Source organism: Canis lupus, chromosome 15, assembly GCF_003254725.2.
Source record: "Canis lupus dingo isolate Sandy chromosome 15, ASM325472v2, whole genome shotgun sequence".
In the NCBI taxonomy this organism is placed as follows: Eukaryota; Metazoa; Chordata; class Mammalia; order Carnivora; family Canidae; genus Canis; species Canis lupus.
The window spans coordinates 26,662,884-26,678,108 of NC_064257.1; the positions used below are offsets into that span (position 1 = coordinate 26,662,884).

The window sequence follows — 15,225 nt, forward strand, 5'->3', positions numbered from 1 at the left end:
CGGGGCGCCGCGGATCCCTGGGCTGCTTCGGTTTGGCAGGTGTTAGTTAGCTCCCCCAAAACTTGGAGACCCCCCCCGGCGGTCTGGGGAGCCTCCGGTGGCGGCCGTTGTTGCCCCCTCCCTAAGTGATGGTTCCTTTCGTCCCTCCCTCCACTCCCCTCTTCCCCCTCCTCCTACCCCCCCCCTCCGCCGCCGCCGCCTCCCTTTTATGGTTCATAGTCACCCTCTCAAGTAATTTGCTTCCCTTATGTTTAGAGCTTGGAGAGCTACAGTTTGCAAGGCGAGCTCCTCAAGACTTCCCACTTTGGGCAGCTTTATTTATTACTCCGTCCCCTTGAAGTCTCCCGCAGCGCGCGTGCGGCGGGGGATTTCCCGGGCGGCAGTGACCTCCGCGGCCTGTGGCCGCCAGGGGGCCGCCGAGGGCTGCACTTGCAGCGGCTCCAGCTCCAAAGGTGCTGCGGGCGTCAAGCGCGCGTCCCATTTTGAAGAATTAGTGCATAGGATGCGAGACCATAGTCTCTTTGCCTCGATCTTCATAATTAATGACTTTGATGCTGACTGCGCGATGCAATGATATTTTGGGTATATGGGGTCAAAAGTATCCTTTTAAAATAGTATACATTTATCATTATTATATTTTTTTGATATAGTATTATAATAGTAAATATATTATGAAAGCTAATTTCACCCGTTACTCTTTTTTAAACAAATTGCTACTCGAAAGATTGAGATCACATATGTGGTTGGACATGTGGTTGGACAGGGCCATTTGAAGAGCAGAGAGAGACACGATGGAAATGACTTTTACCTTTATTACCTTTATCCATTACCTTTATTCTCCTGCCTTTCTTTCTCCATAAAGTTTGTGTCCCTCGCATTCTGCTCTATAGCTACATATATATATATATGATTTCCACCTAGCAGATCTTTTGAATTGCACCTTAAGTAAGTTTAATAACAGGATAGCATCTTAACACTGGTTCTGTTTCTGGCTTTGTTTTCCTTTGCAGGAGGAAGATATGGGTAAAATTTGTTTTATTTGTTTATTTATTTTCCATAAAATTTGTTTTAAAACTAGTTTTTAGGATGACAAGAGTAGTACATATTCACGGTTTTGTTTTAAATCACTCCGCATAAAGGTATGAAATTAAAATTAAAAGTTTCCCAACTTCTCCCAGAACGTTTCTATGTTTAAAAAGAGAGTGTGTGTGTGTGTGTGTGTGTGTGTAGTTACACAAAAGAGACGTTACCCTGAATAGTTTTCTACCATGTGCTGTTTTTTTCAATTATTTCTTCTTTTCTACCTTTCCACAGGAGCACAGCAAATATCCCCATTTTTAAAAGGACTTGTATAGTATTCCATTCCATGAATCCACCATAATCTATTTAACTTTCTTTAGTGAGTATGTGGGATTTTTCAATTAAATTTTTTTTATTGAAATGATTGTAGATTAACACATAGTTTTAAGAAACAATGCAGCAATATCGGTTGCACCCTGCCCAGTATCTCCCAATGGTAACATCTTGTTGCTAATCTTATTTAGATTTCCTCAGTTTTACTTGTACTCATTTGTACATATTATATACAATTTTTATCATCTGAATATCGTCACTTATCTACTACTACAGTCAAGATACTGAGCAGCTCCAATGCTACAAGACTCTTTCATGTTACCCTTTTATTACCATGACCACCTTCCTCCAACTCCATCCACCTCTGACTCCTGGAATACACTAATCGGTCCTCCACTTATAAAATTTTGTCATTTTATCATTTCAAAAAAGTCATATGAATGTCATTTAACATATTACCTTTTGGTTTGGGCTTTTTCTCAACATAGTTCCCCAGAGATTCATGGAGATTTGTTGGAGTTGTGACACACATCAATATCCATTCCTTTTATTGATGAGTAGTATGACATGGTATGGATGTACTAGAATTGGTTTAACCATTCACCTACTTAGGGGCATTTTGGTTGTCTCCAGTTTGAGACCATCATGAATAAACCTGTTGTGAATATTCATGTACAACTTTTAGCATGAACATCAATTTTCATTTCTCTGGGATAAATGTCCAAGAGTGTAGGCAATACAAGGAAATCAGTCCATTATTTGTATGTGAAAGAAAGATGTGATACATACAACTAGAGGAAAGACAGGCACAGGTGTTTTTCTTTTCTTTTTTTTTTTTCTTTTTTTCTTTTTTTTTGGATGGGAGTGAACTGATTGTGTTTACATGGAGAAGAGAGACAAGTAGGATAAAAAGATGTATGGCAGGGGGTAAACAGCAAGAATAGTGGGTAGAGCACAGTTTAATGGTGAAAAATTGTCAGATTCAGAGAATAGGCAGAAAATTACACTTATTAGGGAGGGGTGCCTTTCCAAGTAAAATGAATATGACAAGATTTTGGGAAAAGAAATAGGAAAATGAGGGTATCTCATTTTCTTTGTTAACTAGACTATAAACTATGAACACAGGCTACTTGTCTTATTTAATTAATATAGCACCCAGCACTGATGTTAATATATCTGATTGGCTCCCAAAAAGTTGATTTTGAGATGAATGAAAGAAGGAAAAGAGAAAGGAAGGCAGGCAGGCAGGCAGGTAGGAAGGAAAGAAGAATCAAGAAGATAGTACTGGAAAGGTCAGGGACTTGAAAGAATGAAAGTTTGGAATAGTCTGGAAAATAAGAATTGACAAGTGCAGTGATTTTCAAATTTGTTTTCTTAAACCAAGACCCACATTAAAAGAAACCAGTTTACACATTACACTGCAGCCCATGCACACATGAGTACATATATGCCCACTTACAATTGAAACAAAAGCATTTTTAGAATGAATTTTTTTATCTTTAACATATATGGTACATTTATAGTTTCTTTTCTGACCCAATCTTCCCTATCCTATTCCATCATTAAAAGTTTATGATGAAATGCCACTGAATTAATTTCTTAATCCACTATGAGTTACCATCTGCAATTTGAAGACTATTGGATCAGGGAATATTCTAAAGGATTGCCGGGCAGATCAAGAGCTTGACTAAGTTTAGAGATCATTTCAAAGTGGGGAGAGCACTGGCTTTGGGTGCAGGATCTCTCAAGTAGGGCCCTGTCCCCATTACTTATTAGCATAATGACTACATGCAGTTAAGTAGACACTACAAATTTTGGTTTTCTTTTCAATACAATGACTATAATGACGTTATATCTGTTAATTTTCTCTGATGATTATCAATCTTACAAAGTGTCTTCTAGTGCCTGGCTTGTCACAGGTGCTCAATACATAGAAGCCAGTTGATGATGGTAATGATTATGTAAAGATATTCTGTAATGTACTGCTTGATTGATACCTATCACAAACATTAAAGATTTAAATAATATAAATAGTGATCTTATAAGCCATATATTATCCATTATTACAATATATTGTTGCTAAACACATGTGGCTATCTATAGTAAAATTGACAACTTGAGCTAATGAGTTGAAACTAACCAATATGTTGCCCCATGTATAGACTTAGGTTGTTCCCTAATGAGTATTCTTTTTTTTTTCTTATGAGGTTTCTAATCTGAATATTCAAGCTGTTCAGAAGCAATTATTCCACGAGGATGAATTTTACTATGACATTTCTTGGTTCAGGAAGCTAAGACAGGCCATTCAATGTGAATTTCCCCTTAGAGAATTGAGAGAGTATTATTAGAGTTGATCATTTTATAGTCAAACTTAGAGACATAATAAGTTAATGGAGAGAAAAAACAATGTTCTTTAATATATGGTACAACTAAGATATGATAAAAATGTCCTAGGTGAAAACATATTTACACAGAATGTGTCAGATTGGTATCACACTTCTAAAAACCCATAGATTTTATTCATTTTAGCCTCTTCAATTTTCTTAAAATGGTTCTTTGTTTATTATGAAGGATGATGGAAAATGATGATGATGATAAAAAGCTCAAAGAAGAAATAGAAGCTGAATTGGATAAAATCAGCATTTCTTCATTAGAAAAAGATGATGTTGATAGTGATTCAAAATCAGACACCCAGAGTGATAATAGTGATACAGTAAGTGTTAAATGCTGAGCTTTCAAGAACCTTTTAACTGGAATAAACTTTGCAGGAGAAAAATTAAACTTTTCTCAGTGCATTTTTCATAGTTATCTCATTTTTTAACCTTAGGATCACTTTTTTAAAATGCATATTATTAGATATTTAAATATATAAAGTACATTGAAGATAGAAGTACATTGATGCCTAGGTGGCTCAGCAGTTGAGTGTCTGCTTTCTGCTCAAGGTGTGATCCCGAGATCCAAGATGAGTCCCTCATCAGGCTCTCTCTGGAGAGTCTACTTCTCCCTCTGCCTATGTCTCTGCCTCTCTGTCTGTGTCTCTCATGAATAAATAAATAAATCTTTATAAAAAGAAGATAGAAGTCATGTATATATGTTCATTTCTTTGCAAAATTGGGATTATATTATACATAGAATTATTTATTTGTATCCTGGTTTTTTTAAACTTAAATCATGAGCTTTCCAATGCTATTAGATATATATGGAAAGCAAAATTATTATGAAATCTGTAGACCTATAGAAGTAGTTATTTTTTGGAAATCAAATCTATTATTTTTTCGTTTGTGTATTTCCCTCAATGTTTATGTGCTTAGAAAATGTATTCATAGATTCATTCTTTTATATCAAAATCCTTAAACTAATGGGAATTTATTTTCATATGTTTTATGTTATAAACATAGATCTAAATAGAAAATAGAAATTTTCCTGCTCATATTTAGTTAATATTATTAATGTCACTTGGCATATAATCTACCTCTTAATTGATTCGTCTTATCTTTTGTATATGTTCAGTTGTTTATTCATATAATCTATCCAAGGCTGTCTATTCTTTTCCATTATTCTGTTAATTTTTGCTGTTTTGTAGTTTTTTATTAAGTATCAAATATGTCAGATTCCTTGTTTTACTTTTTCAAAACCTCCACAAAGCATTTTCTTTTTTTTTTTTTTTCACAAAGCATTTTCCCAAAAAATCCTCACTTGCTAAGTTTCAAAAGGTAGTTATACTTTGACTTTTAATTAGGACTACAATAACCTATATATTACTTTTGGAAGGTTAAAATTTTTACATTATTATGTCTTCTTATCCATAGCTAATTCAAGTGAGACAAAAAATTCTGTAATTCTTCATTTGCATATGAAATCCAATAGAATCATGGATGTATTTCATAATCATCTGAAAATGAAAAGCATATTTTAATCAAATATACTTGTTTGAACTCATTTACACGTTTGCTCAAAGTTTTGGTGTATCAAAACTTTTATCAAATTTTTGATATATGGTTTTAATAACTTAACAGTTTGTTTTATTTTTTTTTAATTTTAGGATTTGGATGAATTACCTGAGTCAGTTCTTCACTGCATTAACATCATAAAGAATAAGAGTAAAACTGTTGAAGAGCTCATTCTTCAGGACTTGGAAGATACTGATATTTTAAGTAAGTATAGTTTTTATCTGTTTGACAGATAAGTTTTTTGTAAGCATGAATAATTTATAACTTAGAAAATTATACTGCTTGAAGTTTTTATTATCTGCTGTTATATACATGTATGTGCAGTTCTCCCAACTATAATATCTATAATATACTGGATTGTTAAATTTATTATAATCCATGTATTTTATTTTCCGTACAACTTTCTTTACATGTCCAATAAATACTAGCCACCAACAGTTTGTTTTACCAGCCCTAATCAGTTGATTCTTGAACAACACAGTTGGTTTGAACTGCACAGGTAATTTATGTGCAGATTTTTTTAGTACAGTATTGTAAATAGATTTTCTCTTTTGTGTGATTTTCTTAACATTTTTATTTCTCTAACTTTCCTTATTGTAAGAATACAGTATATAATACATATATAAAATATATTAATAGACTGTTTGTTATTAGTAAGCCTCTGGTCTACAACAGGCTATTAGTAGACATGTTTTGGGCAATCAAAAGTTATATGCAGATTTTTGACTACGTGGGGAGTTGTCACTCATAACCCTCATGTTGTTCAAGAGTCATCCTTACTTTGCATTAAGGACAAGGAAATTAGTGACAGGAATATTTTAGAAGTATTAGTTTATACATTTTTTGAGAAAAACATAATTTACACCAGAAAACTAACAATTTTTAAAAGATTTTATTTATTCATGAGAGACAGACAGAGAGAAAGAGAGACAGAGAGGCAGAAACACTGGCAGAAGGAGAAGCAGGCTCCATGCAGGGAGCCTGATGTGGGACTCGGTCCCAGGTCTCCAGGATCATGCCCTGGGCTGAAGGCAGCGCTAAACCGCTGAGCCACCTGGGGTGCCCAGAAAACTAACAATTTTTATTTGCTTCAACTGAGCAAATTTACTTCTTGGAATTATTCTAAGAATAATAGAATGATCAAAGATTTAATTAGAATTAATCATGGCTTGATTTATAATTAAAAATCACAGCAGCCTAAATGTTCAACGGTTCTCAGTGTGTCCAACAACATTCATTAGAAAAGATGGCTTAGATAATATTTAATGAAATAAAAATATTCATGATATAGCATTTAAAGTTATTATAAAAATCAGTTTCATTTATGCAAATATGGGTACATATTACAATGTGGGTATTCATAGGCATTCATTCAACAAATATTATTGTGTGAAAGGACCTGTTTCAGCTATTAGAAATGACAAATACCCACCATTTGCTTCAACGTGGATGGAACTGGAGGGTATTATGCTGAGTGAAGTAAGTCAGTCGGAGAAGGACAAACATTATATGTTCTCATTCATTTGGGGAATATAAATAATAGCGAAAGGGAATATAAGGGAAGGGAGAAGAAATGTGTGGGAAATATCAGAAAGGGAGACAGAACATAAAGACTGCTAACTCTGGGAAACGAACTAGGGGTGGTAGAAGGGGAGGAGGGCGGGGGGTGGGAGTGAATGGGTGACGGGCACTGGGGGTTATTCTGTATGTTAGTAAATTGAACACCAATAAAAAATAAATTAAAAAAAATAAAATAAAATAAAAGAGAAAAAAAAAAAAGGACCTGTTTCAGCCACTGAGAATATAACAGAGAACAAAATAGGCAAAAGTCTGCTTTCCTATTCTATTTATCCAGTGTGGAGAGATAGACTATAAACAAATAAATATGTAATATTTTAATAATGATTACGTCCATGAAGGAAAAAAATTAAGATAGGGGATAGAGATTGGAGGTTGCTGTTTTAGATAGGGTAAGTCAGGGAAGTCCTCTCTCAGGAGGTGATATCTGAGCAATGACTAAGAAGGAAAACCACATGGATGTCTCAGCAAATGAGAAGATGAGCCACATGGATATCTAGAAAGCCAGTGTTCCAGAAAGAAGGCTCTGTGAAGCCAAGGCACAGATCATCTGGGGCTCAGATCATATAGAGCTTTTATAGATCATGATCTGGATTTTGAATTCTACTCTGTGTATGTGAAGGTTTTTGCATAAGGAGTGATGATATCTGACACATTTTTAAGGCAATTATTCTAGTGATTACATAAAAAAGATAACCTGAGGTAGCAAGAGTCTACTACAAGACTGTTGTAATAGTATGGTTAGAGATGAGAGTGATTGGAGTGGAAATGATGAAAAATAGGCATATTCTAGAAACCATTTTTAAAGTAAAAAGAACCAAAAGATCCAAAAGGATGGATTGACACAAAATGAGGAGAGGAAATTGACTCCAAGACTTTTGTTCTGAGCACTTGTGTGAATGGATATATAGAGACTTACTTTATGTAGATGCTTCAAGTTTTGGCAGTGATTATCTGTAGTTGAGTTATAGGGGATTTTGTATATATTAAAGTTTATACAATGAAAATATATTATAGATATATTGGCAATTATATAGCCTAATTAAGAAAAAATAAAACGAAACACATTGTAAAAAATTAGTTACATGAAAAGTTATATAACTATGAGTCTAGCAGTGGTTTAGAGATTATGAAATCTCCTGTATAGTTCTGGTCAAATAAGTTTGTTAGTCTCAATAGAATATTTTTCAAAGAAAATTATAATTATCAAAATTGCTTCAAAAAAGTGGGAAACATGATTAAATCAATAATCTTGCAAGAAAGTGGAAAAAGTTTCCTTCTCAAATGTCCTTAGAAATTAGTATGAGTTTTAAGAAAAGGAAAAAAAGAAATGAGTATGGTTTTACAGTTGAATTCTTACAATCCATAAAGGATAAACAAATCTGCAGTTTATATACTATTTCATTTATAAAAATTTGCATATTTCAAATACAAATATAAATCTGTACAAGCATAGCATACACACAAAAGTAACCAGAGGCTAATTTCACTTACAAATGTAGATATATTGGTTAGGGCTCTTAGTTGTAGACAGAAACTATTTTAGCTGATTTAAGCAAAAGGGTTTTGGGGATGTTTGTGTGTTTGTTTTATTGGTAAAGGTAGAAGTTTTGGTTATTTATTGCTGAAAAACAAACTGAGTGGTTTAAAATAACCATATTATTATGGTTCTGTGGGTTGCCTGAGCTTAGCTAGGCAATGCTTGCTTGAATTTCTGTATGCATTCACAGTTAGATGTTGAATAGGGACATGGTTATCTGAAGTCTTTAGTGGATTGGAATTCCAATTGGCAGAACCTAAATCACCCTTAGAAACCTAGTTTCAAAGGAATCTGGAGAATGTTATTTTTGCTTTTCAACCCCTCACATGGGAAAGCAGGCTGGTGAAACTGTGAATAGGTGTTGAAGAAGAAAATCTGTAATGTCTGAAAAAATAGGTGTGAGTAGTTAGTTACCAGCAAGATAGTCATCCGTGAACAACAGTTTACTGTTAATGAAGATTACCATGAAAGAGCACATTGGTTAAATACGGAAAAAAAATAACTGCATCTGCACAGAGGATAAAAAGACAATAAAATTCAACAAAAACTCATAAAATCAGGAATGAAAGCTCACTTCATTCATGTTAGTAATTATAATCTTTTAAAATAAACATACTTTTATTAAACTGTGTTTATTGCTAGTTTGTGGCAGTAGAATTGAACCTTTATTGATTTCTAATCCAGGTGTCACTGCAGTATCAACTTCAGTCTAGAATATGAAAGATGATCAAGAGAGTGCTTTATAAATTTGTCACTTTTATTTTTAGAACAAAGATTACAGGTTTTCTCTGTTCTTTATTTTTCATTATTTTCCTATTGTTTTGAGTCACTCACCAAGAATATACTATAATAGAATTTGAGATTAAAGTATAATGAAAGAATTTGAGATTTTAATATGTTTTACCCTACTCTAATATTTAAAGCTATAACATTTTTTTCCCCTCTAGACTATAGTTATAGAGTTCCTAATAATCACATGCACTTAAGGATAGAATTATCAACTGAACATAAAGAAAATCCGGAACAGTTAATAAAGGTATATGATCAATTTTTGACTGAAAGTACTGAATATTATAGTTAGAAATTTACCTTTGCCTCTTTTGAAGGATGACAGTTCACTGATTGGGACGGCTGGGTAGCAGAGTCCTTTAAGCGTCTGACTCAGTGACTCTTGGTTTTGGCCCAGGTCATGATCTCAGACCTGGGATGGAGCCCCATGTCAGCATGGAGTTTGCTTAATATTCTTTCTCCCTTTGCCCCTCCTCCTGGTGTGTGCACTCCCATTCTCTCTCTCTCTCTCTCTCTCAAATAAATAAATGAATCTTTAAAAAAAAAAGATAAAATTAACCAATTAAAAAATTTAAAAATTAATTATTTTTAAGCAAATCACTTTTGGCTTTATGGTTTACTCTGACATGTAATATGTAACAACTCAAATTTCAATTTAAAAAATATTAGAAATAGTGATCTGAATCATCAGTACTTGGAAATTTAAAATGCATGTAGATAAAACAGTAGGACTATATTATGTGATATTTTCCCCTAAAATCTCCAAGGGAAACAATGAATATAATGTTTATTACCCTGCTTAGGAATCTACTATGTTCCTAGTAGACTTTAAATATCCCATGGAAATTTTCAAATAGAACATCTTGTTAGTTTAAAGAAATTAAATATAAATACTCCTATAGAAGTAAGAGTAAAGGAGAGCCTAGCATTTTTGGTTAAAACCTCCAGAAATATATTTGAGAAATTTCTTCTACAGGTTCATCATCTTGGACTCATTTTACTTCTCATTTTACCAACTATCTCTAATTTTACATAACTCCTGCTTCCTAAGATGTTTAACATAATTTGAAAATTGCATATAAATATATATGTGTATATACACACAAATATATATATGTATATATATGTCTCTTACTCTCTTTTTTGGTAACAGATTTGAAATATTAATTTTGAATGATCATATTGCTACTTCATTGAAATAGAGATCCTCTATCTTTCCAACTAGAATTAGGTAGAAGTCTTGGAAAAGTATTCATCAACATTATGACTTTTGCATAATTCAGGTTAAATTAGAGAATAATTCTCTTTTTAAACATAGGTATTAGCTATTTATATATAGAGCAATCACTTATTAGATCATTAAGAAATATGGAAATGTATTAGGAAGAACACAAACATTAGTATAGACACTTCGAAATGATTTTCAAGCTTTTTTTTGTTTTGTTTTTATTTGAATATAGTTGACACAATTTTACATTAGCTTCAGGTATACAGCATGGTAATAAAACATCTCTATACATCATGCTATGCTCACTAGAAGTGTTGCTACCATCTGTCACCATACAAGGCTATTACAGTATCATTGACTATGTCCTAATGCTGTACCTTTTATTCTCATACTTAGTCATTTTAGATTTTTAAGTAGTATATTTGAATACTACAGATAAATATCAGAGAGTGATTAGAAAATCATTGTTTTTCTGAAAGACAAGGATGGTAAAAAAATAATCTTATGGGAATAATACTTTTGGTGTGCTATAGAGTTGTATTTGAGAGAGATTCAAAGTAAATAAAAGTTTAGATATGTGTACATAAACTTGACATATTTTTAAATGATTGCTTTACTCTTTCTTTACTCTTTCTTAATTATTGGTACTCTTTTAACCTCTTAGATGTTATCTGAAATAGAAAAAGAAGAATTTCTGAGGAGTAAAATCCATTGTGATAGTCCTGATTCTATTCCAGAGCCTGGTTCTTATGATTTGCCTATGGATGAACATGTTTTGCCAGGTGAGCCAAACTGCTCAATGATATTTTTGATTATTTTTATGTGATTGACCATAGTTATCTGAAAAAAATTTGGACAGTTTTCTTTTAGCATTTAGAAAAATATAATCATGATATTTGAAAATTACTATGCCTTTATGCCTTGTTTAATTTCATATTTTCATAGTTTTTTATGCCTCCTACATTAACTGGGTTCAAATATTTTTAAAATTATTTAAATTTAAAATCAATATGTATATATAGAGAGATGGCTGAAACATATATGCCCAGCCTTGGATTTTTTTTTTTTTTTTAGATTTACTTATTTATTTTAGAGAAAGAGAGAGAGAGAGAGAGCAGGGGGAGGGGCAGAGAGAGAGGGAGAGAAGCAGACTCCCTGCCAAGCGGAGAGCCTGAGGTGGGGTATCATCCCAGGACATTGAGATCATAACCTGAGCCAAAACCAAGAATCAAGAATTAGGGGATCCCTGGGTGGTGTAGTGGTTTGGTGCCTGCCTTAGGCCCAGGGCACGATCCTGGAGACCCGGGATCGAATCCCACATCGGGCTCCCGGTGCATGGAGCCTGCTCTCCCTCTGCCTATGTCTCTGCCTCTCTCTCTCTCTCTCTGTGACTATCATAAAATAAATAAAAATTAAAAAAAAAAAAAAAGAATCAAGAATTAGATACTTAAAAAAAAAAAAAAAGAATTAGATACTTAACTGACTGAGCCACCCAGGTGCTCCCAGCCTTGGATTTTTAAGTATCCTTTAACTATATTCCCTTAGCTACAACACACACACACACACACACACACACACACACACACACACGTTTTTTATTAAATTTTGTGGTATAGTTTAAGTCAAGTTGTGATTTCTTTATTGACGAACTTCCTTGTATATGACTACAATAGAACTTCCCTGCATATGACTGCAACAGAATTTTTATGTGTATTCAAACATGTATTTTTTTTGCATATTATCATTTTTACTTTCGTAATACATTGCCCTTATTTCTTCATTTCAAAATTACTTTTATACTTTATATTAGGTCACTTTTGAGAGTTTTTTTTAAATAAGATTTTGTTTATTTATTCATAAGAGACACAGAGAGAGAGAGAGAGAGGCAGAGACACAGGCAGAGAGAGAAGCAGGCTCCATGCAGGAAGCCCGATAGGGGACTCAATCCCGGAACTCCAGGGGTCATGCCCTGGGCTAAAGGCAGACTGAGCCACCCAGGCATCCGGAGAGATTTGCTTTTAAGAATAATAATATTTGGGCAGCCCTGGTGGCTCAGTGGTTTAGTGCCATCTTCAGCCCAGGGCGTGATCCTGGAGACCTGGGATCGAGTCCCACGTCAGGCTCTTTGTATGGAGCCTGCTTCTCCCTCTGCCTGCTTCTCCCTCTGCCTGTCTCTCTCTCTCTCTCTCTCTCTCTCTCTCTCTCTCTGTGTCTCTATGAATTAAAAAAAAAGAATAATAATATTTCTCTTCATGAATACAGATGATGCTGATATAAATTTTGGATACTGTGAAGTGGAAGAAAGATGTAGGCAGTCTTTTGAGGCATGGCAAGACAAGCAGAAAGAACTGGAAGACCAGGAGAAAGAAACTCTCAAAGCTCAAAGAGATAGAGAAGAAACGCAATTTCAAGAAGAAGAAGAAAAGAGACATTGCTGGATGAAACAATTTGAAGTTGAAAAGAAGAAATTAGAGAATATTCAGAAGGTAAAGGGTATTTTAAATTTTTTTTGTTTTTTATACATTTTTTCTTTAAAAATTTTTTTACTTTAAATTTGGTTTAGTTAACATACACTGTATTATTAGTTTCAGAGGTAGAATTTAGTGATTCATCAGTTGCATATAATACCCAGTGCTCATGACTTCAGGTGTCCTCCATAACGCCCATCACCCAATTACCCCATCCCCACCCACTTCCCCTCCAGCAACCCTCCGTTGGTTTCCTGTAGTTAAGAGTTTCTTATGATTTGCTTCCCTCTCTGTTTCCATCTTATTTTATTTTTCCTTTCCTTCCTCTGTGTTCATCTGTTTTGTTTCTTAAATTCCATATATAAGTGAAATAATATATTTTTCTCTGACCCACTTATTTTGCTCAGCATAGTACCCTCTAGTTCCATCCATGTTGTTGCAAATGACAAGATTTCATTCTTTTGAAGGTTTAGTAATATTCCATTGTATGTATATATATATATATATATACACACATATATATGTATGTTATACACAATATACACAATATATAATATATACAGTATATGCAATATACAATATATACATATATGTATATACACACATTCATCTGTCAATGGATATCTGGGCTTTTTTAATACACTTTTTGAATTGGTAACTACTTCTGAATAGTACTGATGCTTTTAGATTATGGTATGGATTGAGCTCTATTCTATGGGGTTTACTCCCTTTTTTAAGATTTTATTCATTTATTCATGGAGAGACAGAGAGAGAGAGAGAGAGATAGGAAAGAGAGAGAGAGGCAGAGACACAGGCAGGAGAAGCAGGCTCCATGCAGGGAGCCCGATGTGGGACTTGATCCCTGATCTCCAGGATCAGGCCCTAGGCTGAAGGTTGCGCTAAACTGCTTGCTGAGCCACCGGGGCTGCCCCCCCCCCGCCGCCCGCTTTTTAAAGATTTTATTTATTTATTCATGAGAGACACAAAGAATCGGAGACAGAGGCAGAGGGAGAAGCAGGCTTCATGCAGGGAGCCTGATGTGGGACTTGATCCCGGGACTCCAGGAACACACCCTGGGCCAAAGGCAGGCACTTAACCGCTAAGCCACCCAGGCATCCCAAGTTCTCCTGATAATTGCAGCAATTGACTGTAGTAACTATTTCTATGGACTTCCTGATTAGTTTTCATTGAATTTATTGGAATTCAAAAATTTATTTAAATTTAATTTTATAAATTTATTTAAATTAATTAAATTAATTTATTTAAAAACTTATTAAAATTCATTGAAATTTCAGATGCTTCTTTGGATCTCCAGGGCCCCTAGGGTCAATGAAATTACGAAGATTGTCCTAGAAAGGCTGATATTTACACATGAACTGTTGCTTTTTCATACTCTTCTAATCATATAAGAATGCAACAGAATTTTCTAGATCATGAAGTGTCCTTGCTATGTGGTCTAATGTATAGCAATTACATAAAACATAATTGGTTGTAGCAGTTCACCCATGTAGTTAATGCTCTGTGCCTTGCTCCCATAATTGAGCAAATTCCTGGGACTAGAAATTTTTTGGTATAAAGGAGTTTTTGTTTTTGTTTTTGTTGCCTCTTAAACCTACCCCAGGTGGTCCACATCTCTAGATCATGGTAGTGGTATATTGAGAAACTGGTGGATTTTTAGGACCTCACTTTATGGCCATCAGGATCCTTAGAATGTGTAGATAACAAGCAGGAGTGACTTCTCGGTCTTACATATTACCCACATTTACTAATTTTGAGTGTTGCATATAGAGAACATTGACATGTGATCACAGAGGCAGTCTAATGTATTCTCACTGTCCATGTTGAGTACATTTCATTTCCTGATTATATATATAAGCAATATACATTAGACCTAGTTTGCCTGTGGCTTTTTCTAGTAGTGTGAACTATAGATCATTAGCTTTCCTTTTGTTATATTTTCCTTTCCACAGACCAGATTAAGTGGTTATTTCCAAAAGTCAGAAGCTTTACTCTAGACTGGCTTTAATATAATATAGGTTATTGTAGTAGTGCCATCTTATGTTTAAATGCATCATTGCTATTGATTAGTAGTGGTGTTTTCAGGCTAAGAAAACATCTGACTTTTAAATTCTGTTTACCTAAACTACCATTTTTAATTGCTTTAAAACAAACAAACAAAAACATGGACTACCTCAATGACAAAGCATTCAGCTATGTGCTTAGATGACAAAAGAGATCTAACACCTGGGCCCCACCTTCAAAGAATTCTTAGTTTCTGAACTAAGTAATTTGTGCTTTATCATAAAATTATAGTTTAAA

The 15,225-nt window shown here is 34.1% G+C and overlaps 1 protein-coding gene across 21 annotated transcripts in view; it reads left to right on the plus strand.

Moving 5' to 3' along the window:
• The window catches only part of LRRIQ1 (leucine rich repeats and IQ motif containing 1), a 214,991-nt gene that overhangs the window by 137 nt on the left and 199,629 nt on the right, over positions 1-15,225 (plus strand). For 18 of the 21 annotated variants that reach the window (XR_004805254.2, XR_004805255.2, XR_004805257.2 and 15 more), the window contains exons 2-7: positions 1,315-1,399; positions 3,925-4,066; positions 5,396-5,507; positions 9,369-9,457; positions 11,103-11,220; positions 12,701-12,924. Coding sequence is in view for 15 of the 21 variants with exons in the window: in XM_049094257.1 (XP_048950214.1) it covers positions 3,926-4,066; positions 5,396-5,507; positions 9,369-9,457; positions 11,103-11,220; positions 12,701-12,924 (684 nt within the window). In the remaining 6 variants the exon portion in view is untranslated. Of the gene's footprint in view, positions 1-1,314; positions 1,400-3,924; positions 4,067-5,395; positions 5,508-9,368; positions 9,458-11,102; positions 11,221-12,700; positions 12,925-15,225 lie in introns of those variants that run through there. The other 3 variants (XM_049094261.1, XM_049094262.1, XM_035699214.2) reach the window with 3 other exon arrangements.